Here is a 26242-nt window from a genome sequence, read left to right on the forward strand (position 1 = left end):
CCTGTCTGTGAGGGGTTTTACATGTTCTTCCTCTGTCTGTGTGGAGTTTTACATGTTCTTCTCCTGTCTGTGTGGAGTTTTACATGTTCTTCCTCTGTCTGTGTGGAGTTTTACATGTTCTTCTCCTGTCTGTGAGGGGTTTTACATGTTCTTCTCCTGTCTGTGTGGGGTTTTACATGTTCTTCTCCTGTCTGTGAGGGGTTTTACATGTTCTCCTGTCTGTGTGGAGTTTTACATGTTCTTCTCCTGTCTGTGTGGAGTTTTACATGTTCTCCTGTCTGTGTGGAGTTTTATATGTTCTTCTCCTGTCTGTGTGGAGTTTTATATGTTCTTCTCCTGTCTGTGTGGAGTTTTACATGTTCTCCTGTCTGTGTGGGGTTTTACATGTTCTTCTCCTGTCTGTGTGGAGTTTTACATGTTCTCCTGTCTGTGTGGGGTTTTACATGTTCTTCTCCTGTCTGTGTGGAGTTTTACATGTTCTTCCTCTGTCTGTGTGGAGTTTTACATGTTCTCCTGTCTGTGTGGGGTTTTACATGTTCTTCTCCTGTCTGTGTGGAGTTTTACATGTTCTTCCTCTGTCTGTGTGGAGTTTTACATGTTCTTCTCCTGTCTGTGTGAAGTTTTACATGTTCTTCTCCTGTCTGTGTGGGGTTTTACATGTTCTTCTCCTGTCTGTGTGGAGTTTTACTTGTTCTTCTCCTGTCTGTGTGGGGTTTTACATGTTCTCCTGTCTGTGTGGAGTTTTACATGTTCTTCTCCTGTCTGTGTGGAGTTTTACATATTCTCCTCCTGTCTGTGAGGGGTTTTACATGTTCTCCTGTCTGTGTGGAGTTTTACATGTTCTTCTCCTGTCTGTGAGGGGTTTTACATGTTCTTCCTCTGTCTGTGTGGAGTTTTACATGTTCTTCTCCTGTCTGTGTGGAGCTTTACATGTTCTCCTGTCTGTGTGGAGTTTTACATGTTCTTCTCCTGTCTGTGTGGAGTTTTACATGTTCTCCTGTCTGTGTGGAGTTTTACATGTTCTCCTGTCTGTGTGGAGTTTTACATGTTCCTCTGTCTGTGTGGAGTTTTACATGTTCTCCTGTCTGTGTGGAGTTTTACATGTTCTTCTCCTGTCTGTGTGGGGTTTTACATGTTCTCCTGTCTGTGTGGAGTTTTACATGTTCTTCTCCTGTCTGTGTGGAGTTTTACATGTTCTTCTCCTGTCTGTGTGGAGTTTTACATGTTCTCCTGTCTGTGTGGAGTTTTACATGTTCTCCTGTCTGTGTGGGGTTTTACATGTTCTCCTGTCTGTGTGGAGTTTTACATGTTCTTCCTCTGTCTGTGTGGAGTTTTACATGTTCTCCTGTCTGTGTGGAGTTTTACATGTTCTCCTGTCTGTGTGGAGTTTTACATGTTCTCCTGTCTGTGTGGGGTTTTACATGTTCTCCTGTCTGTGTGGAGTTTTACATGTTCTTCTCCTGTCTGTGTGGAGTTTTACATGTTCTCCTGTCTGTGTGGAGTTTTACATGTTCTCCTGTCTGTGTGGGGTTTTACATGTTCTCCTGTCTGTGTGGGGTTTTACATGTTCTTCCTCTGTCTGTGTGGAGTTTTACATATTCTTCTCCTGTCTGTGTGGAGTTTTACATGTTCTCCTGTCTGTGTGGGTTTCCTCTGGGTTCTCTGGTTTCCTTGCACATCCCAGAACTCTCTGACTACAGTGATATCTGATATCTCTGTGTTACCTGTAGGCTCTAAAGGAGCCAGTGCACTATATTGTCAAAGAAACAAATGTAATTTTATAAAAGAGCACAGAAATACTCAATTTTAAGGACAATTATCCTAAACGGTAAAGGTAAGAACATAACACTTATTCACTGATGGACTTTTCTCTCAACCCTGAACCGCAGCTCACAGCAATCAACCGCAAATCTCGCGAACGGTGTGATGATGCAGTATCGCGAGAGTTTGGTTTCTGTTGGTGGCGGCCGAGGCCCCAGACCCGCTCTGGCCCATCCTGATTAGCTAGCACTTATTTCTGACACCTGAATGAAAACTGGTGAAAGCGGCCTGTTCGCAGACTTGTAGAATCATGGCTTCAGCGCTGGAGCAGTTCGTGAACAATGTGCGGCAACTGTCTGCTCAAGGTATGGACACAGCTCATGAAGATACCGAAACAATCAAGGTTAGCAAGGTACTTAGATAGACCGCGTTATTCTTTCCCCACCGGTATTCCGACAAACACGCCTCCTGTGCTCAGCGTTCTGGAGCTCGTGCGCACACTCCACGCGATGATTGGACCGCGACCATTCCCATATGACCTGTTATCCAATCCGAATAGCGGAGGCGGGACCTGCTGGTGTGGTAAATGCGGGTGTGGAAAACACACAGCTAACCTATTTAGGTAACATGCTAGCTAGGAAAAGCTTAGGGTATTAGTTGATAGAATTTTAGCTAGCATGTTTTTGAGTTTGTTCCCTCTAAATAAAGTGAAATCAGTGCTATGTAAAATGGGCAGTTAAGTCCGGAAACGGTCCGGTTTCATCACCGATACCCATCAGCACTAGCTTCGTAAATGCCGTCAACTGAAACAGTGAGCTAGCACCATTAGCCACAGCGCAGCTAACCAATAACCTGCGACAGACAAGTTATAATGTTCCTCACTGACACACAGGACACGACTGGAGGTTCTGTAAAATCTGCTAAATTCAACAGAGCTGCAGTGTTTTGTAAGGCTGTGACGCTGTGCAGGCCGGGGCAGGAGTACACTGACTCTGGGACTGAAAAACAGTTTAGTGAGAAACAGCGTCTGATGCTGTTGATCCTCAGAGTGAAGCCTGAGAGTGTGGAACATACAGCACCTGTAACATACATCAGCTGTAACATACAGCACCTGAAACATACATCAGTTGTAACATACATCAGCTGTAACATACAGCACCTGAAACATACATCAGCTGTAACATACAGCACCTGTAACATACAGCACCTGAAACATACATCAGCTGTAACATACATCAGCTGTAACATACAGCACCTGTAACATACAGCACCTGAAACATACATCAGCTGTAACATACATCAGCTGTAACATACATCAGCTGTAACATACAGCACCTGAAACATACATCAGCTGTAACATACAGCACCTGAAACATACATCAGCTGTAACATACAGCACCTGAAAGCATACATCAGCTGTAACATACATCAGCTGTAACATACATCAGCTGAAACATACATCAGCTGTAACATACAGCACCTGAAACATACATCAGCTGTAACATACAGCACCTGAAACATACAGCACCTGAAACATACAGCACCTGAAACATACAGCACCTGAAACATACAGCACCTGTAACATACAGCACCTGAAACATACATCAGCTGTAACATACATCAGCTGTAACATACATCAGCTGTAACATACAGCACCTGTAACATACAGCACCTGAAACATACAGCACCTGTAACATACATCAGCTGTAACATACAGCACCTGAAACATACATCAGCTGTAACATACAGCACCTGAAACATACATCAGCTGTAACATACATCAGCTGTAACATACATCAGCTGTAACATACAGCACCTGAAACATAGATCAGCTGTAACATACAGCACCTGAAACATACATCAGCTGTAACATACAGCACCTGAAACATACATCAGCTGTAACATACAGCACCTGTAACATACAGCACTTGAAACATACATCAGCTGTAACATACAGCACCTGAAACATACATCAGCTGTAACATACAGCACCTGTAACATACAGCACCTGAAACATACAGCACCTGAAACATACATCAGCTGTAACATACAGCACCTGAAACATACATCAGCTGTAACATACAGCACCTGAAACATACAGCACCTGTAACATACAGCACCTGAAACATACAGCAGCTGTAACATACAGCACCTGAAACATACATCAGCTGTAACATACAGCACCTGAAACATACAGCAGCTGTAACATACAGCACCTGAAACATACAGCAGCTGTAACATACAGCACCTGAAACATACAGCACCTGTAACATACAGCACCTGTAACATACAGCACCTGAAACATACATCAGCTGTAACATACAGCACCTGTAACATACAGCACCTGTAACATACAGCACCTGAAACATACATCAGCTGTAACATACAGCACCTGTAACATACAGCACCTGAAACATACAGCACCTGTAACATACAGCACCTGTAACATACAGCACCTGAAACATACATCAGCTGTAACATACAGCACCTGTAACATACAGCACCTGTAACAGACCGACCTGCTCAGAGCTCCTGCTCACAGACATTAAAAACCCACAACACAGCAGCTGGTATTCTGATCAGAGCTGATCAAAAATAATGTCAACAAACTGGTGATCTCTTTTACAGCTCGTGGATCATGGGTCAAGGGATGCACTTCATCTAGAATTCAGGACTTTTTCATTTTTTACAAATACATTTTAAAGAGCAACAACAGCCACATGCAGTAAAGCAGACAGCAGTGTCAGAGCCAAAAGCTGGTGTTGCTCTTTAATGGTGTAACTGTTTCAGATTATGAATGACTTTATACCTGTATATCATCACACATTTGGCTTTGTTACACAGAGATGTAAAGTTCTCCTGCCTGTGTGTCTGTTCTCTGCTTTAGGCCAGATGACTCAGCTGTGTGAGCTGATCAATAAAAGTGGAGAGCTGCTTGCAAAGAACCTCTCCCACCTGGACACTGTGTTAGGAGCTCTGGACATCCAGGAGCACTCGCTCGGAGTGCTGGCTGTGCTGTGAGTGCACATCAGATAGAAAAGCAATTGCATCATTTATTTGCTCCAGTGTGCACTACAATATTTTGCACTAACCATTGTATATATTACTTTTTGTAATACCTCTCTTCTTGTCTATTTTATTTTTTATTTGTAAAAAATATGACAATAAAAATCTATTCTGTTCTATCACAGTGGAAACATGAAAAGCAGTGCACAGATATGGTGTTACTTTTAATTTGTTACATGAGGATTACATGCCACACTGAACAGCCTTTATTACATCAGTCTTGCATAAAAAAAACAATAAGCAGGGTTTTGTTTTTTTGTTAATTAAATGCTGATTTAGTGTCAGAAGTGAATGTAATTCCCAGTTGCATTGCATTTAACATAAATTGGTTTGCTGCAGTCATGGTACACTGAAATGCAATCACAGTCCTAAGCCACAGTCGGAGGTGTGACTACATTAGGGATGAACTTCAGGAGGTGTTGTGGTCCATACGAAGGAACACACTTTTTTAGTAAAAGTGTTAATACACCTAACAATACTTAAAGCTCACACCATGGCCTGTGGAGCCACTCAATTTCAGGGAGGAGTAGGATTAACATTTATCACTGAAGTTCATTTTAACACATTTTTTTTGACATATTGACACTTAACAAATTATTTTAGTAATAATTCTGAAAAGCAATCAGCGTAATAGGAATGAAGAAACAGTGAGCCTATAAGAAACTACAAAGTGCGTTCCTTTATGTGGACAGCAACACTTCCTGGAAAATGATGCTTTGGGGCCCTTCTCTGAATACAAGTACGCCCCCGAGTTCAGCCTAGAGCTGTGAGTGGACAGTGTTTGCATTCCATTGTGGCACGACTGCAACACACTGAAAAAAGCAATGTAACTGGGAATTACATTCACTTCTGATGCTAAATTAGTGTTAACTTATTGTTTTTCCCTGAGAGATAAAGCAATAATAAAAAAATAAAAATACCCTGAAGGTTTATGGGATTATGAGGTTTTGCCTTTTGGTGTGGTATGTCCTCATTTCTTGTCTCATGTCATCTTTTGTCTCAGGAACTCCCTTTTACCTGTTTTTGTAGCTTACTGTGTCATACAGTGCCAGAAACCATAAAGCAATTAAGTTTGAGGTGCTGAGCACTGTTTGAGATGAATGTGTGATGATTTAGTTATGCTGTTTGCACAATGCATTGTAGCTTCAGGGCAAAAGTAAAGTAGCAAAGTTCAGACATACGCTGTATGGCCAAACATATGTGGACACCTGACTGTAACACCCATATGTGCTTGTTGAAAATCCCATTATAGATTTATTTCCCCTTTGCTGTTATAATAAGCTCCACTCTTCTGGGAAGACTTTCCATTAGATTTTGGAGCGTGGCTGTGGGGATTTGTGTTCATTCAGCTACAAGAGCATTAGTGAGGTCAGCCGCTGATGTTGGTGAGGAGGTCTGGGGTGCAGTCGGTGTTCCAGTTCATCCCAAAGGTGTTCAGTGGGGTTGAGGTCAGGGCTCTGTGCAGGACACTTGAGTTCTTCCACTCCAACCTTTACACACCATGTCTTTACAAACCTCGCTTTGTGCACAGGGGCATTGTCATGCTGGAACAGGTTTGGGCCTCTTAGTTCCAGTGACAGGAAATTGTAATCCTACAGCATACAAAGACATTCTATACAATTGTGTGCTTTCGTTGTCAACAGTTTTGGGGGGAAAAAAACAGATATGGGTGTGATGGTCAGATATCCACAAACTTTTGACCATATAGTGTATGTGGTTACTACTGAGATGATTAAAAATCAAACAACCAAATATATTATCATTACTAAAACTGGTTCATTTAGTTCACGTGTGCTCTAGCTGGCTGGCTGATGTTCATATTGTGCTTTGTAATTATAGATTTGTGAAGTTCTCCATGCCCAACATCCCTGACTTTGAGACATTGTTCTCTCAAGTCCAGCTCTTCATCAGTACTTGCAACGGAGAACACATTCGATACGCAACAGACACTTGTGAGTTTATATTCTTCTGCAGTCTACATGCTTTCTGTGAGATAACAGGCGAGCATGCCATTTTTTCCTCTGTAATGAAGCCACTTTGTCCTGGATTTTGTTAGATACATTCAGACTGCTATCCAGAAATAAACTCTGCTGCAATTCATGTCACTTGACTGTGTGCCCTAAAAAGTGCTCTATACAAAGCACACTGCAAATATTCAGTATTTAGCAGCTTTCTTCCTGGTTATGTATTCTCTTTTGTCTTCCTGTTCATTTCTCAGTTGCTGGGCTTTGCCATCAGTTGACTAATGCCCTAGTGGAACGGAAACAGGTAAAAGTTTTTAACACCCCATGGGGCTAACAATTAAACAGAATTATACACTGATTAAAAAATCATAAAAATAAATTGGTGAAAAATCATAAAATTGTAATTGTTGAAAAACTTGCTGTGGCATAAGATGAATAAAACACTTTCCTGCCCAGCGATATCTTTATCACAGTCACAGGTTGGCCTAGAGTTGACATAACCAAGTTAAAATATAACTTCAGTGTATTTTCTTTGCTTTCACAGCCGTTACGTGGGATAAGTACACTCAAACAAGCAATAGACAAAATGCAGATGAACACAAACCAGCTTACCTCAGTGCATGCAGATCTGTGTCAGGTGAGTCCAAACTGTAGGACTGAGAAACATTACACTTCCTGCAATGCATGACAGTATGTGAATGCCAGATGAAACTTAATAAGTCTACCAATTTCAAAAAGGAATTGACGGTGCTGATTTTGCATCTCACTAGCTATGCCTGCTAGCAAAATGCTTCAAGCCTGCAGTTCCTTTCCTGGAGCTGGACATGATGGACATCTGCAAAGAGAATGGCGCGTATGATGCAAAGCACTTTCTGTGTTACTTCTATTATGGTGGCATGATCTACACGGGTTTGAAGAACTTTGAACGAGCACTGTATTTCTTTGAGCAGGTACCGAGCCAGGATTTTTCTCTTTTTCAAAGATTGCATAATATACAATTACCTACACGTGATGGAAAAAAAAAAAACAGATTTTATGTCATTTTAGAGGGTACATTGAAATGTCAATATGTGAACACAAAAGAAGGCTTGCTCTTCTTTTTCCCTTAGGCTATAACCACTCCGGCTATGGCAGTCAGTCACATCATGCTTGAGGCTTATAAGAAGTATATTCTTGTCTCTCTCATCCTCCATGGCAAGGTGCAGCAGCTTCCCAAATACACATCACAGATTGTGGGCAGGTTCATTAAGGTGAGGCTATAAACTGAAGCATGGATGTTAATGTTGCTCTTACGCTTCCTAGTGTTAGCAGTTCTTTTATAACCCTACTTGGATGGGATTAAATGTACATGAAGTCATGTAAGAAGACATCCTTTAGGAAAGTTGTGTGTAAAAGTGTGTGTAAAAGGTCACACAGGGAAACTGTTATTTTAAAATTGTATCAGGAGATGTTATGATTAGTCAAAATATGATGCTGTGGCAACTGATTTATAAGCCAGTAAGTCAGTCTCCGAAGAAAATCATACCAGTCTCTAAACACCGCATGGTAAATCTTCTGTCAGTTGAGGCATTTGTTTACGGCTTACAGGGATGTGCAGAGAGACCGGCCTGTCCTCCATTTATATGGTGGCATTTTTTTTCTATAACTGAATGATTTAGTTTTATTTGTCTTAATTTATGGGTTTGTGTTAGCTTATTTTCTTTATTTTTCATATTCTTTAATTAATGCTAATTATATAAAACAACTGGATTTCACAAACTTTTCTCAATGGTATTCTTAGTCCCTGACCTAGTGAACTAGCAGGATGTATTTTTAATAGAGACTCCAAAGGACTTCTGTAAGTAGCTCTGGTTAAGGGCGTCTGTTAAATGCTGTCTTCGTATGTGTAAATTTACACAAACTCAGGAGCACTTCGTCTTCTTCTGAAAGAGAAAAGATACATGAAATTATGAGAAAAGAAGAAGATATGATTTAGTTGTCAATAGTTGACCCTGTTAAAGCTACAAGCTGTTCTTTAACACTATGCTGATTATGAAGTGGTAAGGTCACACCTACTCATTAGGTATACTCTAGCTCAACAGTTGCGCCATGCCAAGAGGAAGCACACAGTTTGAGAAAAGCGACCACCTTTGAATTGTTCTGTGTGATATTTGTTCGGTTTTAATTTTATTATCCAAACCCACTTCTCTTTCGTTCACTTTTTTTAATTTATGGACCTGGGAATGTTTAACAACCCTTAATTTGTACTGTAATATGTTTTTTGTTTTTGCAGCCCCTCAGTAATGTTTACCATGAGCTGGCGCAAGTGTACTCCACCAACAACCCCGCAGAGCTGCGCAGTCTCGTCAACAAGCACAGCGAAACGTTCACACGTGACAACAATATGGGCCTGGTCAAGCAGTGCCTCTCCTCACTGTACAAGAAGAACATCCAGAGGCTAACCAAGGTCTCCTACAGCACAGTGTCACAGTTTATTAAGAGTTAAATGGGGAAAGGGATTAAATAAATGTAAACTTTTAGCCCACTTGGCCACCAGAGAAATACTCATACTTTAGCAGTGTTTCAAATCTACATCATAATTAGTGATGGTTATACAGTGTATACAGTATCCACAGTCTACACACTCCTGTTAAAATGGCAGGTTTTTGTGATGTAAAAAAAAAAAGAAACCAAGATAAATCATATCAGAACTTTTTCCACTCTCACTGTGAAATTACATTTATAAAAATTAAGTGAAAAACAATCAGAAACATTTTAGGGAAAAAAAAAAAAAAAAACTTACAATAACCTAGTTGCATAAGTGTGCACACTCCTAAACTAATACATTGTTGAAGCACCTTTTGATTATATTAAACCACTCAGATCCATGCTAGATGCATCAAATTGTGAGGGCGTCTCCTGTGCACAGCTCGCTTCAGGTCACATCACAGATTTCTAGTTCGATTCAGGTCTGGGCTCTGGCTAGACTATTCAGAAACATTGATCATCTTTTGGTCAAGCCATTCCTTTGCTGATTAGGATGTGTGCTTCGTGTCTTTGTCATGATAAAAGGGGAAATTCCTTTTCATCTTCAGCTTACTAGCAGACACCTAAAGGTTTTGCACTACAATCGACTGGTATTTGTATCTGTACATGATTCTCTCCACCTTGATAAAAGCCCCAGCTCTGGCTGAAGAAAAGCAGCCCTAAAGCATGATGCTGCCACCATCATGCTTCACCGTGGGTATGGTGTCTTTTTGTTTTGTTGTTTTCTTACACCACACATAACTTTTGGAATTATGGAATTATTATACCTCTTGGAATTGGTCTCATCAAACCATAACACATTTTGCCACATGGTTTAAGGCGATTTAGTTGGGCTTGAATGTTTTTTGTGTGAAATGGCTTCCGTCTAGCCACCCTACCCCATAGCCCAGACATGTGAAGAATATGAGAGATTGTTGTCACATGCAGAGAGTAATCAGTACTTGTCAGATATTCTTGAAGCTCCTTTAATGTTTCCGTAGGTCTCTTGGCAGCCTCCCTGGTAAGTTTTTGTCCTGTGCTTTTATAAATTTTGGAGGAATGTCCTGTTCTTGGTGATGTCACTGTGGTGCTCCCTTTTCTCCACTTGTTGATGATGGCCTCCATGGTGTACCGAGGTACATCTAATGTTTTGGAAATGTTTTTGTACCTCTCTCCTGATATCTTTCGACAGCGGGACCCATGTACAGGTTTTGTCAGCTCTTTGCAGACCATGGCTTCAGCAGTGAGATGAAACCAAGAAGATGTGAAGAAAATCCTACGGGAACAGCTTGTCTTTATTTGGGGTTAATCAAAAATAATTTCACTGATGATAGCTGTATGATAATTATGTGTTGAACATGAGATTGAATGTGATTGGTTCATTCTGAACACAGCCATAACCCCAACTATGCAACCAAGGTTGTTGTGTTTATTTGTCCTATTTTTCCCTAAAATGTTTCTGATTGTTTTTCACTTAATTTTTATAAATTGTAATTTCACACTGAGGGTAGAAAATATTGTGACATGATTTATCTTGGTTTCATTTTTTTACATCACAAAAACCTGCCATTTTAACAGGGGTGTCTAGACTTTTTTATATCCACTGTAATGGGTTTGATTTTGACACACTGCCTTTCCCTGTAATGCAGACGTTCCTGACGTTGTCTTTACAAGACATGGCAAGTCGAGTTCAGCTCTCAGGGCCTCAGGAGGCTGAGAAATACGTCCTGCACATGGTGAGTCAGCAACACCACCACCACCATCATCATAATATATACATCCTGTGTTTTCTTAACAAGCACTACTGCTGGTATTCCCAGCAAAATGACAACACCTGAATGAAAACACCAGAAATTAAATAAACAAAAAGATTTATATCTACTTTTACATCATTTGGCAGAGCAACTTACAGAGCTAGTACAAATAGGTCATGTCTATGCTAAACATACCTCCAGTGTTGGGGAAGCTACTTTGCAGTTGAATCTTGTCAAGGTAGAAGATACTCATGATTAAAATTAAAATCTCCAGTCAAACTACTCTTTTGATAAAATAGCTAGCTACACTACAATCTACTTTGTCAAAATGAAGAATATCAGCTGCTACTTTTTGCACAAAATAAAAATCTACATGGCTTGTGCAGGGTTTTGCCTGAAAGAAAAAACAAGTTCCATGACTCTACTTTTCTGAACATGAACCAATGCCGATTTTGTAGTAGATCCTCTGTTTCAGTTTGTCCAAGCACATTTATGTTGTTATTTAGCCGAAGGAACCTCATCAGACCAGAGACTTGCCGCAGAGAGAGCTAGAAAGGACAGATGTGAACGTCTTTTTTTTTCATTTACACTTTCTGGTCTGATTAGTGAACTAATTAAATGGCTAGTTCAAAAAAAGTTGGTGATGAAGACAGAATATTTAAAGGTGAATGGACAGAATTGTACACTATATTACCAAAAGTATTCGGTCACCTGCCTTGACTCACATATGAACTTAAGTGCCATCCCATTCCTAACCCATAGGGTTCAATATGATGTCGGTCCACCTTTTGCAGCTATTACAGCTTCAACTCTTCTAGGAAGGCTGTCCACAAGGTTGAGGAGTGTGTTTATAGGAATTTTTGACCATTCTTCCAAAAGCGCATTGGTGAGGTCACACACTGATGTTGGTCGAGAAGGTCTGGCTCTCAGTCTCCGCTCTAATTCATCCCAAAGGTGTTCTATCGGGTTCAGGTCAGGACTCTGTGCAGGCCAGTCACGCTCATCCACACCAGACTCTGTCATCCATGTCTTTATGGACCTTGCCTTGTGCACTGGTGCACAGTCATGCTGGAAGAGGAAGGGGCCCGGTCCAAACTGTTCCCACAAGGTTGGGAGCATGGAATTGTCCAAAATGTTTTGGTATCCTGAAGCATTCAAAGTTCCTTTCACTGGAACTAAGGGGCCAAGCCCAACTCCTGAAAAACAACCCCACACCATAATTCCTCCTCCACCAAATTTCACACTCATGTCAGTCCGAAATGTACCGTTCTCCTGGCAACCTCCAAACCCAGACTCGTCCATCAGATTGCCAGATGGAAAAGCGTGATTCATCACTCCAGAGAACGCGTCTCCACTGCTCTAGAGTCCAGTGGCGGCGTGCTTTACACCACTGCATCTGACGCTTTGCATTGCACTTGGTGATGTGTGGCTTGGATGCAGCTGCTCGGCCATGGAAACCCATTCCATGAAGCTCCCTGCGTGCTGTACTTGAGCTAATCTGAAGGTCACATGAAGTTTGGAGCTCTGTAGCAATTGACTGTGAAGAAAGTCGACGACCTCTTTGCACTATGCGCTTCAGCATCCGCTGACCCCTCTCCGCCAGTTTACGTGGCCTACCACTTCGTGGCTGAGTTGCTGTTGTTCCCAAACTCTTCCATTTTGTTATGATAAAGCTGACAGTTAACTGTGGAATATTTAGGAGCGAGGAAATTTCTCGACTGGATTTGTTGCACAGGTGGCATCCTATGACAGTTCCACGCTGGAATTCACTGAGCTCCTGAGAGCGGCCCATTCTTTCACAAATGTTTGTAAAAACAGTCTGCATTGCCTAAGTCCTTGATTTTATACACCTGTGGCCAGGCCAAGTGATTAGGACACCTGATTCTGATCATTTGGATGGGTGACCGAATACTTTTGGTAATATAGTGTATGTTTATTCCCCAAGATCAAGTACAGAACAGACGTGTTTCGTGTGTTCAGAAAATAGATGAGCATCAGGAGTGTAGGAGCATAGGTGAGCGAATGTTTTTTATTTTAGTACAGGCGTCAGATTTGAAGCTTTTAGGACAAAGAAAGACTATGTTCATTAATGTGTATTGTACAGCTTACCTGTGCAGCTTTGTGTGATACACATATTGCATTCATTCGTTCATTCATTCATTCATCAGCTGCTTTATCCTGCTCAGAGTCATAGTGGTTTAAATGGTGAATTTATTTATGGTTTCAGAAATAGAATGAACTAAGTTTGTTGAAAATATCGCTCACAGGGAAAGTCAACAATAATGACTGCAGGAGCAGGTGGGATTGGTCAGACCATCTGTAGGAGTGAGTTTGAGTGGGATTAAAAACAGTCACCGTCAGAGTCCATGGCACGAGTTAAAAGTGGTAAAGTGAAGCACCGGTGCGAAACAATATAATCTAATTGTCTTATTTATAGCCATGAAATTATTACTCAGGATTAAAAGGTAACTATTGTCGCCATTAAGTCATGCCAATCACTTGTCCAGACCTTTTATATAACTGGACAGTTAAAAGTTTTTGTCAAATTCCCCTGGTGTATCTGTTGCCATGTGAACCTTTCACACTCAAAAACACTGATAAATCTGATCAGAGCTGTTTGATAGTTTTGTTTTCATCACTGGAAAAAATAATTCATGTAGCTGTAGCACAGTAAGACACTATGAAACACTCCAGACAAGTTCATACAGCTACATTAATTTGAAATACTGAACTCAGTTACTGATGCATACTATAGTTTGTACATAGTTTGTTTCATTCAGAAATGTTGAAAGTATTTTACTCTACGTTATTTTGAAAATAGCTCAAATACTACTATGCTAGTATAATACGTACAGTCCTCTCCGAAAGTATTGGAACAGCAAGGTCTATTGTTTTGTTTTTGCTATACAGAGAACACGTTTGTATTTGATATCAAAAGATTAATATGAGCTTTCATATTAATATTTAAAATATTAATATCAGCTTTCATTTCCTGATATTTACATCTAGATTTGTTAAACAACTATAGAACATGGCACCTTTGGTGGCAGAACACCCAATTTTTTAGGTGAGCAAAAGTATAGGAACAGATAGTCTTAAAGTAAATAATGCTCAATATTTGGTTGCATATCCCTTGCTCGCAATAATGCATCAAGTTGGTGACTCACTGACATCACCAAACTGTTGCATTCTTTTTTTGCATTCTTTTTATGCTTTTCCAGGCTTGTCTCCTCTTCAGGAGGTGAAATGCATGCTCAGCTGGGTTAAGGTCTGGGGATTGACTTCCATTTTTCCCCCATTATGGAGTCCTTTGTTGTGTTGGCGGTGTGTTTTTGGCCATTTTCTTGATGCATGATGGCCTTACTGTTCCAGTACTTTTGGAGGGGATGGTAGTTAAGCTACTAGCCTCACTAATTATAGCTAACTACTCTGCAACACTGTTATTGTATGTTGCATTCCCCACCACTCTCATTACCTTACTCTACATTCCCCAACACTGTGTATTACTGTACACTGCATTCCCCAGCTCTGTATATTACCATACACTGTATATTAACATACATGCATTACCCAACACTATATTTTACCATACGCTGCTGAAGAACCCAATGTGTGTGTGTGTGTGTGTGTGTGTGTGTGTGTGTGTGTGTGTGTGTGTGTGTGTGTGTGTGAAGGCAGACTCCAAAGATAAGCAACTTCAACTGAGCTTAGTGCTTCCGATATTTTATTTACAATTGCTTTCGCCAGCAAGCTTTTTAGCACTTGCCAATCACATATGCTACACATAATGAAACCAAAATTAAAATGCTAAGCTGCTCACAGCTGGCTAGCTTCTAGTTTAAGTTGAGCGTGTTGCGTTTTGTGTTCCCTCTGTCAGCTCCATCTCTTTCTGACTCATTCTTCTGAAAGGACAAACATAACACTCATAAGTAAACTCGCTATGATCACACACAAGTTAGAATCATAACGTGTTACCTGCTGGTTCAACCCACCTCTCCGTACATAGCCGATGCTTGACCATGCCCCTGCTGACACATACCACCACCACCTGAGCTTTCAGCTAATGTACAGCAGGTTCTCCTTCTCCTCCACCACCTGGGATAAAACGGCTTCCAGCCTTCTGTCTAATGCATCAGTCTACAGAACAAAAGGGAGAGAAATCAGGAGAATGCAACAGCGGGGTCCCACACAAAACTGCTTTTGTTTGTCAAAAAGTTAGTTCTCTTGGCTTTGTGTACTGGACCGGATCTGGTGCTCCCTTCTTAGTGTGGTCAGTCAACGGGTTGGTGATGTCCAAAAAAAAAATAGGTACAAACCTACGATAATAGCCAGCCCCACCACCTAACACCCTTTTAGGTCTTGGGTCTTGGGCACGCCACACTCGCTGCTGTCTTTTCAATTTGGGGATGCATCTGCCCATGGCCCAAGTGGAAGCCCAGATACCGTACTTTCATCTGCCCAGTTGCACACTTTTTCAGGTTTGCTGTGAGTCCTTGCTCATCTCAGGGATTTCAGGACAGCTCTCAGATGTTGTAAATGCTGCTGCCAATCATTACTCTAAATGATTATCATCTAAATATGCAGCAGTATTTGTGCTGTGCAGGCAGAGTATTCTGTCCATGAGATGTTGAACCGTCGCTGCGGCTCCACACAAACCAGATGGAAAGGTGACAAATAAGCGTAACCCAAACAGGGTGGGAAAACTTTTTTTTTTTTCCTTGAGATATTGGAGTCAAGGGAATCTGCCAATTGGTAACCATTGGTTAATAAAGGGGGGGTCACGCCTAACCAATCAAGCAGTTCATCATTGCGGGGCAATGTGTCACATTTTGACATTGCGTTGACTTTTCTAAAGTCCACACAAAAATGGACTGACCTGTCAGCACAAAGACCATGGGTTTGCTCCAGTCACTGTGGGACTCCTCCTCTGTCAAGCATAGCCTTGACACTCCTTGAGGTGTGGTGTTCTATGATATCTGTGCGACCAGGCAGAGGCAAAAACATGTCGGAAAATTCCCCTTGCAACCTGGCAACCTGTGCTCTCTGGGACGGTGAGGTCTCCACAGGGCAGTGGGGTGAATTGGGCTGCACCTTTTAGGTTTACCAACAGTCCCTGCTCCTCCCTCTCAAGAACCACTCTTGCCAGTGCCACAGCAGCCGCCTCTCTCCATGGCTTTTGTAGACTGAGGTAGTATATTTGACGTGATTTACCTCTATCCGTTCGCCTGACCTCTGACTCATGAAACCTCAAAGGGCCCTTGCCACTTCACGAGTAATTTGGAGGTCGGTGTGGGTAGTAAATTAATTACATTATCTCCTGGTGCAAAGTCCCATAGCTGAGTACTCATCATACAATTGAAACTGTCATTCTTGGGCCTGACACAAAATCTCCTTTGTTAGGTGACTCAAGGTGTGGATTTTCACTCTCAGGTCCAGGACATACTGAATTTCTTTTTTGTGGGTTTTTGAAGGTCCCTCCTCCCAATTTTCCTTCATGACGTCTAAGATGCTGCAGGGCTTGCGCCCATACTGTAATTCGAATGGGGAGAACCTTGTGGGATCCCTTGTACTGCACATAACGGGTTCGAGCCACTTATCCAAATTCTGCACTTCGTTTTGAACTTACAAATCATATTTTTCAGGGTTTGATTAAACTGTTCGACCAGCCCATCAATCTCCATTGATTTGTACAGCTTGCGAAGAGTGCATGTAATGAAGGAAGTGCCCAGGTTCATCAGGATCTCCTTCGGGATCCCGACTTGGGAGATAACTCGGAAGAGTGCCTTCGCAACACTATGTGCTGAGACTTTGAGAAGAGGCACCACTTATTACTGTACACTGTATTCACCAACACTATATAATAGCATACCAAATGTTGTTTCTTAGCTTGTGACTGCAGTTGGTTGGCACTTTTTTGATTACGTCCTCCTGTTGTACTTTTTAAGAAAAATGTATTTTAGGCAGGGATACACGTGATAATCGGGAAGATGTGGGAGACCAGATGTTCATGCAGTGTTTGAAATTACATTCACATTGTTGAAAAGTGGCTTACGTGGGTGTTCTCTTCTGAACTGTTCCTCTCCTCTTTACAGATTGAAGATGGAGAGATTTATGCCAGCATCAACCAGAAAGATGGCATGGTCTGTTTCCATGACAACCCCGAAAAATACAACAACCCTGCAATGCTCCACAAAATTGACCAAGAGGTTTGTAATAATATTGTAAAGCTTTGAACAGTCTACTGCCAGGCTGGAGAGGAAACAGGACAATGTTACACACGTTGAGGCTAATCACTTCATACTGGTAACTGGTGTTAGAAATGATGGTTTAATATGAGCATGAGGCTGTTTCCACTGGACACCGAGCAGAATTATTAAGACATTGCGGTTGCTTCATAATAATTATCATTTAATCAAAGGGCACTGATTGATAGATTAAAGAAGTGTACTCTTTAAAGTGTACTCTTTAAAAATTTGTAAATTTTGAGTTTCAAACTTATTTGACATGTATGTTACTTACTCTATAATATTAGATGTCTGTGTTTTTCATCATTTCATTATTAGTTTCTAGTGCAACAATGCAAATTAGTTTTTATGCCTCTGCCACTGAGTGAATGTTTTCAGATTGTCCATCTGAGATTCTCATTAGCACGAGAACAAGTCGTTGAATGTTTGTATTATCTTTGAACTGATTAGATGTTGGAATTGCTCCAGCCAGGGTCAAGGTCAAATATTTAAAATAATTGTTCTTCAGTTGCTTCCTTTGTGTTTGAAGTATACTTTAAGAGCATTTCTGACATACAAATTAGTAACAAGAAGAACAAGTCTTGTTGGTGATGGAAGCATCCCCATGGACGCTGTTGTAGTGAAGTTCAGTTTGATTTTCTTATTTCTCTTTCATAAATCTGTCAGAGATTTTGATTGTTCACGCTCATATATGAAATTAAACCACATAAATTGCTCAGCGTGCTGATACACACTGACTCAGTCTGCTTTTAGATCATGTTGATCTATGTTTCATACTCTCTTTATCTGCTCTCTCCCAGATGCTGAAGTGTATAGAATTAGATGAGAAACTAAAGGCCATGGATCAGGAGATCACTGTCAATCCCCAGTTTGTACAAAAGGTACACAGATTCCTGTAGAATTTTTGAAACCTGGTGATACTTGTTTTCACTAGTCAGTCCAGAAAACCATCAGTATTTAAGAATTCTGCTTGGATTAAAAGCGCTTTTGTTTTCTGGCCCTTCAGAGTATGGGAATGCAAGAAGACGATGTTGGCAGCAAGACATCATCCTACTCCTGAGGCCACTGCAGCGAGCATTCCCTGACTGTAATGCTGAAGAACCATCATCAGGAAGAATATCAGCCTATTGAGTTTGGACTATATCAGAGGAAAACCTAAAATGTCTGCAATTATAATTAGGTTTTTTTCACAGCGCTCCCATACACACCAACCCTGTTTTGTCAGTGTTTTATTTATCAATGTTGAAGTGCAAACCCACAGCTGCATTTATGACCGAAACAATAAAATTACTGGACTTCTTTGTTCGAGAAGCTTGTCTGTATATGTGTTTTCATTTTAATACACATTTTAATTTAATTACCAAACAGAAATGTTTTGCTTATTTTTTCAGTGTGATAACTCATTTTCCTGTTACCTTCTTCATCAGCTGTTTCATAAGTCAGGGTGTGGAGAAGCTGCATGTGTCGTCTTCTAGGTATGATATCTGAATTATGGTACTAGGGCTGAAGGGAAAGCATTCACTCTTGTCTAACTGTGTGTGTGTGTGTGTGTGCGCGCGCGCGCGCAGTTGACTGGTACGTTAACTATCAGAATACTAATATATAGCAGGTAAAGCAGCCCTGCCATGCTTCCCACTCTCACTATGGCTGAATGAGCTCAGAATGGGCACCTGGACACTGGTGACAACACTAAGAGGAATAGTGTATACATTAACTGATAGATGCAGCAGTGGTCTGTCATGGCTGAAGTGTGTGTGCTCCTAAAAGTTTCCCACGAAAGCCGCAGCTTGATTCTAATTAAGCCAACCAATCCAAAAGAGTCATTTCAGTATACACTAACTCGATTTTTAATATAATTTAGAGTTTTAGGAAGGTTTTAGTTTCGCAGATGGCATGGAGAGGAAATTTGACTTATACAAATTATAGAACTTGTTGCTTTGAGTGACATGAAATACATCTTTATATTTGTACAAGTCCACGCTGGTAAAGGGAGCACAGTGTCGGAAATGACGTAGTTAACACGGCGAAGTCAACAACAAAAATAACAAGTAAAACTGTAGAAACATTCATCCCTTTGGCTTTATTTGTGTAAACATAAAATAAAAGTTTCGCCCTGTACACTTTACTGTGCTATATTTGTGATACTAAAACACTTTTATCTCGTTGCGAGAGAAGGAGCTGGAACAAAGCGAGCCGTCCGGCCGCTTTACACAAACTCTTCCGGCAGAGAGAGGAAAAAAAAGAAAAAACACTTTCGTGCTTGACGAGCGGTCCGAGTGGCCAATTAGCTCGCAGCTTTCTTCAGTAGAGGCGGGGCCTGGAAAACAAATGGCACAACCACCAACCAATGGAAGGCGTACAGGATGAGCCATCCGCCAATCAGGCAGCGGCGCCGTGAGGTTTGTGTCGCCCACGGTGTTCACTTGAATTCCATTGCCGTCCATTAAAACGTCCGACTTGGAAAATACAACATTAAAGTGGCCCCGGGATTAATATCACACTGCGGCTTTGTTGTCGGCACACGGATGCGAAAGATATTTCAGGAGTAAGGATTATATCTCGCGAAAAACTGCCGTATGTGTAAGGCACGCACCTTGAGCGGTGCCGTGGCTGCCTGTATAGCCTGCCAAAACGGAACAATTGGTGGATAATAATCAATTTCTGTCCGTTTTGCTCGGCGGAGCGCGATTCCCGTCGCTGAATATACGCCGCGTTTCGGATGTGATTACACGGCCATGGGTCCGGCCGGCTGCTCCCACGTGAACGGCTTTAAAGTGGAGAACTGGAAGCAGAACCTGCGCGTCATTTACCAGTGCTTTGTGTGGAGCGGCTCGGCCGAAACCAGGAAACGCAAGGTAAATACGCGCCTGCTCGGAAATACACCACCACCGAGAGCCGCCAGCAAGCGGACCGTCCAAACACACCTCTGTCTGCCTTACTAACTAAACTAACCAAAGTGATGCAACTTCCACCCTGTTCCGCTCACAGCAGCCTGTGTGTGTGTGTGTGTGTGTGTGTGTGTAGCAGCAGCAGCACAGTCTGATCATCACAGCTAGCCTGCAGCCATGTGAGCCCTGATGTGCTGCCTGACTCCCTGTGTGTGTGTGTGTGTGTGTGTGTGCGCGCACTTTGATGTCCGTTTCTGCAGTTACTCAGTGTGCTATATTTTAGTGAAAGCTGATGTTTCCGCCTGAGAGCTGCGGCAGTGTGGCGGCGGGACCCCGGTCACACCCGCTCCCTCATGCCTCCCTCATGCCTCCCTCATCACCCGCCTGTGCACCTGGTCAAGAGGCTGCTGACGGTTTCTTCATGTTTAAACATACTGAAACGACAGGAAATGACGTCGTCCCCAGAACAATAACCCATCATAATGAAAGCTTACACACATCATTTGTCATAGATGAGCTTGTGGGAGCAGTTTCTTTACTCTTGGTAAAAGCCTCAAACCATCACTAGGCTCTTGGCTCACATTTAAACCTTGCAGCTGTTGATCAGATAAGCTTCAAAAAGCCAAAACAGGTGTAAATGCACAAAGCTCCACAAGACAGGCTCACAATGTGCCTAGAGACGTGCAGATTTAATACCTTGCCTCTATATATTTTATATAATATCCATGTTAGACATTTAGGAAAATAGTTTCATATTCACAGAAATGCGACTCGTTCAAAATATAGAACTGACTGTAATTTTGTGTCGTGACTGATGAAGTGCATCTATATGTGTGTTAGTGCACACTAGTGAAGGTAAGACTACGTCCACAGTCTGTCTCACACTGCAGCTAGGGACGTACTGATCCAACAGGCTTGAAACTGACACGTTTTCTGATCCGATTCACTGACACATTTTATGCTGTGAATGAGTGTGATGTTGAGGTACACAACACAATTTGTCTTACAGCACATCACCAACACACCTCTAATGTCTCACATAATCAGAGGCCCACGGAGGGTTCGCTTGATTACTGTGCGGGTGTTGGCCAGATACTCAGAGACACTGGTATTGTGTATTAAAAAAAAAAAAAAAAAGGCAATATTTGTGTACATCCTTAATTCTGACTGGACTGAACAGGAAGTTGCCTTTGGGGAGAAAGAACCACCCCACAGGATACAGTGTCATCAAAAAAAAAAAAAAAAAAAAAAAAATATATATATATATACAGCGTCATAGACGTTCCTGCCACAATTACTACAAATGAAGTGTTTATGTTGCTTCTAATGCTTAGTGGAGTATAAGCTGTTCAATAAAATAACATCTGGCTATAGTACTTGTGCTGGGGTGCAGCTGGTTGACTGAGCGTCTCCTGCCACTCCCACCCTGTTTTGTGTCTTTTATTGAGAATGGACTATTCGGTACAGTTTTTGATCTCAAAACTAGTACCCTAACCATAAGCAACTTTGGTGGAAAATGCTTGAAATTTATGACTCCTTTAGTTTTATTTAGACATATTATTAGGAACAGGACTATGTTGGGCTGATGTTCCACGCTTGCATCTACATAGCTAACTCATTGCAGAGGAGAAATGAGGTCTGACCACAATCCATGCATGAACAAGCCGACAAGATTGCATTTAAAATCCCATTTATATTTAACATTTGTTATCACTGTGGTACGGTGAGTAGCATTGCCGCATCACAGCTCCAGGGTTTGATCTCGATTTGATCCTGAGCTCAGACTGTTGTTTGGGTGGAGTTTTGTATGTTCTCCCCATGCCGGCAGGGTTTCCTTTCGGTTCTCTGGTTTCCACCCATCTCCTCCAAACATGCTGGTAGGGGGATTGGCTATACTAAGTTGCCCTAAGGTTTAAATGAGTATGTGGATGTGTGTGCATGGTACCCTGTGATGGACTGGAGTTACGTCTAGGGTGTATTCCCGCCTCATCTCTCTTGGATAAGCTCCAGATCTGCTATTGACCTGACCAAGATAAAGGGGTTACTGAAGATGACTGAATGATGAACAAACTGTTGCATGTGTAATGCGCAATAATGTCTTTAATGATCTTTATTCAATGAGTAACCACACTGCAAAGCAAGGTATATTTGGGGCTTTGTTATGTATATTAATGGAAAATGATTATTTGAATGTCAGTGTTGTCAGCTTTTGGGTTCCACATAAGACTGACAGTTGTTGTTGTTATTATTATTATTTATTTTTAATTTTTAATAAATTAAAAGAGCACAAAGTCAGCATTTTGTTGAGGTTGTCCTAGGTTTTTTAGGCCTAGTCCACACAAACATAGGTAAATTTGGAAAATGCATCTGTTTTTGCATTTGCACTAGTGGGTAAATATGAAAACACAGTTTTCATGTTGTAGAGTAAATGAGGGAAATGTAGCTTTTCAAAAAATCAGCAATGATGATGTATGTATTAGGCATTTTAATTCCTTGTTTGACTGCTTTGTATATTATATAAGCGACACTGGGGCATGCATGAAAGCAGGCTTTATATTCTTGTTGTCAAAATAAACAAAAATGATGGAAAAGGCATAAAGATCATGGGTCAGACACCTAGTGTGCATGCCCAGCATGATGCTTGCTATTGTTTTCATGGTTCTTTGTGGACAGAAAGCTGAACAAAATGAGTGTGGCCAAACCATATCAACAGTGTTTTCAAAATGACCTGTGTTTGTGTGGAATAGGTCTTAGTTTCATCGGTTATATTAGAAATTAGGCCATCTTCATGAGTTGTAGTTTCGGGAATGTGGAGTGGGGCAGACAAAAGAGTTGTAAAGTAAAGGTCTTTTGGCATACACTTAAAAAAGTAGACTGTCAACAAGAGTCAAGGAAATGTTTCCAACAATGTTAATGCTTAGTGGTGTGAGCCGGTGCATTCAGTCATGCCTGTAAAATACAGTATTTTTCCACCGTCACTTTCCTGAAATTAAAATGCTATAAAGCCCAGAAAACATCAGTGTGAGCAGCATCACTGGTTGGAATAGGTTTCTCTATTTATGCCTATATGTTTTCTCCAGAAGACTTGAAGGCTGAATCTTTTTTGATCTTCAGCTGTGTTCTTATCCACCTTTTGACTTTTGTAACCATGTAGGCAATAAGGCGATTACTGTAGACTTTCCAGATTCCAGTAGTGATGGGCACAGTAAATGATTTCCATCACTAAAAGTTTTTAATTTTAAAGTTTCAAAAAAAATTGCTTAAAGTCTACATAAATACAGAAATAAATACAAAGCAGCAGTTACGGGGTCAAGCACAACAGAGGCAAAGTAAGGAGCTAAGCAAGCATCAGGGCATGGTCATGATTTTACATATAAATTTCAGTGCAGAAGTCAGTAGTGGTGCCAAGGTATATAAATCACTATGTGGTGCTTATGTCAACACTGACGACGTGTTATATGGAAACGGTTTGACCAATACCATACCAATTTTCATAATGTCATGGCGTGATGTTTGTGAAATACAGCATCTGTACATCTAAATTCAAAATGGCAGACATGAAATTTTGTGGCCATTGTGGCCTATCATTTGACTCAGTATGCCCCACAGAATCTAAAGAGACCAGTTTTAGGATTTTAGGAGAAATCGTTCAAGTTATAAGCAAAAATATTAGGTTTTTTTTCCCCCCATATCTTGTGAGCACTAGGTGGCGCTGTTCCGAAACTGTGCAGGTACCCTTAAGTCATGATGGCTATGACATACTAAGTTTGATCTGAATATGTTAGAGATACGGAGATATAGCCTCACATCCATTTCGTCATGCTCTTCGTCAAATTCGTTTGCACGTTATTTGAGAATGGTTTGACTAATCAACTTGAATTTGAGAACTTTTTGTCAGCATGGTCTGAAGATAATGTGGTTCGATTTTTGTGAAAATCGGACATAGGAGGATTTTACAAAAGTAGGTTTTTCAGAAAATTCAAAATGGTGGAAAATTTTTCATGATGGAAAATGACATCATAGGATGCATTCGACTCAGCCCGAGCCAAGGAATCCGAGGAATTTTGTTTCTAGCCCTTATGGTTCAAACGTTATTAGCATAAACATGAGTGCAACTTTGAGCTGTTGATTGCGCTAGAGGGTTTGAGATAGCACCTTCAAATTTGCTATGGTAACATTTCAGACTATCTATGTGCCAAATTTCATAACTTTCCTTTGTATGGTTCTGTGGGCTGCCATAGACTCAAGCGCGGAAAGAGAAGAAGCAGAATAATAACAACACTAACAAAACCGGTTAAGTGAAGAATAAGTCCAAGCTTTATGGAATTATATTACAAAAACGATTCAGTTAAGTGTAAAATCTGTAACAGTGTTTTATTCTGGCAAGGTGGAAACATGACTAACCATTTAAAACCAAAACACAGTAAACTGTAAGCAGCAGCAACTGTTTTATGCTACTCTTTCAGTGACATGCTGTGGGGTACGACTTCAGCTCATCATCTGACTTTAAACGTTGACGTGTGACAGCACACACAGGACCCCGTGTTCACACCAGCAAACGAAAAGTCGCTTCTGCCTCTTGTGGGTGTGCATTGTTCAGTGATTAGATAAACAGCTAACTGGCTAAGCACAAATTGGTGTTTAAAGTATTGGTTGATAATAATATCGGAACAACTGATAGATTCCAATTTTTGTGATGGTTATCAAATCGATGCTTTAGTTGTCTTTCGGGAAATGTGTCTGCAGCTTTAAGACTGGCAAAAATAAACTGTGCTGTGTCTCGTAATATGTTTACTTTATACCTAGAAGTTAAACATTTTATTTTCAGAAACATTTAAACTTTTTTTATTTAGCCATTATATGACTGCTGGAAAGTGAAGTATTTACTAGTTAAGCAAAGTTACCTGTACACCCGTGAATAATGCTTTTACACTGCCAAAGTTTCAAAACAGCATGAGTTAGAGGAAGTTGGCTCATTTCTCTCATGTTCTCTGTGACAATAATGATAAAAAGAGCTTGGTATGTTTAAATTCCCTCTGCTTAATTCCCACTTGGAGAGTAATGTGGAGACTCTGATGGTGGATTATGGATTTTAGTTGTATGCTTTGTTAATTCATGTGCTGCAGGTTTTTTTTTTTTTTTTTTTAAAAGAAGACTTGACTTCTCAGTATTGTTTGAATTCAGTATTTTCTGATGATCTTGGCACTCTGATGGTTCTAAAAGCACAGTGTGGATTAATTGGGAAGGTCTGTATTTGGGGAAAAGGTGTCTTTGGCATCAGCAGCATCATGTTTAGGTTTGCAATTTGTAGCCATGTGTCATTAGGTTTTCATGGGGGACCTGCTGCCATGACACCTCGCTGCCATGGTTACCAACATTACTGTAAATTGACTGAGTTAAAATGAGTAAGAGGAAGGACACAGAGATAGGACACAGAAATAGCAGGAGAGAAAAAAAATTTTTCGACTGCCTCTGGAGGCTATGCTAATGAGCCCATGACTGGCTAGTCATGTGTAATGTGTAGATTCAAACAGGGCATAGGCATGGACTGGGCTGCTATTGATGAAAGGTCTTCTTAAATAAACTATGACCATTAATATTGTTCGTCTGTGTGGGATTGTATGGATGATATGTTATGGTTGATAAGTCTGAATTCACACCGATCAGCCATAGCATTAAAAACCAGTGACGGGTGAAGTGAGTAATATTGATTATCACATTACAATGGCACCTGTCAAGGGGTGGGAGATATTAGGCAGCAAGTGAACAGTCAGTTCTTGAAGTTGATGTGTTGGAAGCATGAAAAATGGGCAAGCGTAAGGATGTGAGCAACTTTGACAAGGGCCAAATTATGATGACTAGACAACCAGGTCAGAGCATCTCCAAAACAGCAGGTCTTATGGGGTGTTCCCGGTATGCAGTGGTTAGTACCTACCAAAAGTGGTCCAAAGAAGGACAACCAATGTACTGGTTCACAGGCACCACAGGTCTTGTGGAGTCCATGCCTTGACGGGTCACAGGTGTTTTGGTGGCACAAGGGGGACCTACACAATGTTAGT

The 26242-nt window shown here is 41.1% G+C and overlaps 2 protein-coding genes across 2 annotated transcripts in view; both read left to right on the forward strand.

The window, feature by feature from the left end:
• Positions 1–1937: 1937 nt before the first annotated feature.
• cops3 (COP9 signalosome subunit 3) lies at positions 1938–18606 on the forward strand. Its single transcript, XM_026934619.3, has 12 exons — positions 1938–2126; positions 4649–4778; positions 6667–6779; positions 7046–7095; positions 7336–7428; positions 7562–7741; positions 7901–8041; positions 9064–9237; positions 10946–11032; positions 17143–17256; positions 18096–18176; positions 18302–18606. The coding sequence occupies exons 1-12, from the start codon at positions 2072–2074 to the stop codon at positions 18353–18355; spliced, it is 1272 nt and encodes a 423-aa protein (XP_026790420.1). The 5' UTR covers positions 1938–2071; the 3' UTR covers positions 18356–18606.
• A 1057-nt stretch (positions 18607–19663) lies between these two features.
• usp22 (ubiquitin specific peptidase 22) overlaps positions 19664–26242 on the forward strand; it is a 35020-nt gene continuing 28441 nt past the window's right edge. Inside the window, exon 1 of the mRNA XM_034309195.2 lies at positions 19664–20150. Within this exon, the coding sequence (XP_034165086.1) occupies positions 20031–20150 (120 nt within the window). The 5' untranslated portion in view covers positions 19664–20030. The remainder of the gene's footprint in view (positions 20151–26242) is intronic.

Source organism: Pangasianodon hypophthalmus, chromosome 12 (genome assembly GCF_027358585.1).
Source record: "Pangasianodon hypophthalmus isolate fPanHyp1 chromosome 12, fPanHyp1.pri, whole genome shotgun sequence".
Classification (NCBI taxonomy): Eukaryota; Metazoa; Chordata; class Actinopteri; order Siluriformes; family Pangasiidae; genus Pangasianodon; species Pangasianodon hypophthalmus.

What these genes read in the sequence shown, in the direction of transcription:
- cops3 (XM_026934619.3), top strand. Translation starts at nt 2,072, where the DNA reads ATGGCTTCAGCGCTGGAGCAGTTCGTGAACAATGTGCGGCAACTGTCT. An exon ending in TTGTGGGCAGGTTCATTAAG is followed by an intron (nt 8,042 to 9,063) that starts GTGAGGCTATAA and finishes TTGTTTTTGCAG; the next exon opens with CCCCTCAGTAATGTTTACCA. An exon ending in AGAAATACGTCCTGCACATG is followed by an intron (nt 11,033 to 17,142) that starts GTGAGTCAGCAA and finishes TCCTCTTTACAG; the next exon opens with ATTGAAGATGGAGAGATTTA.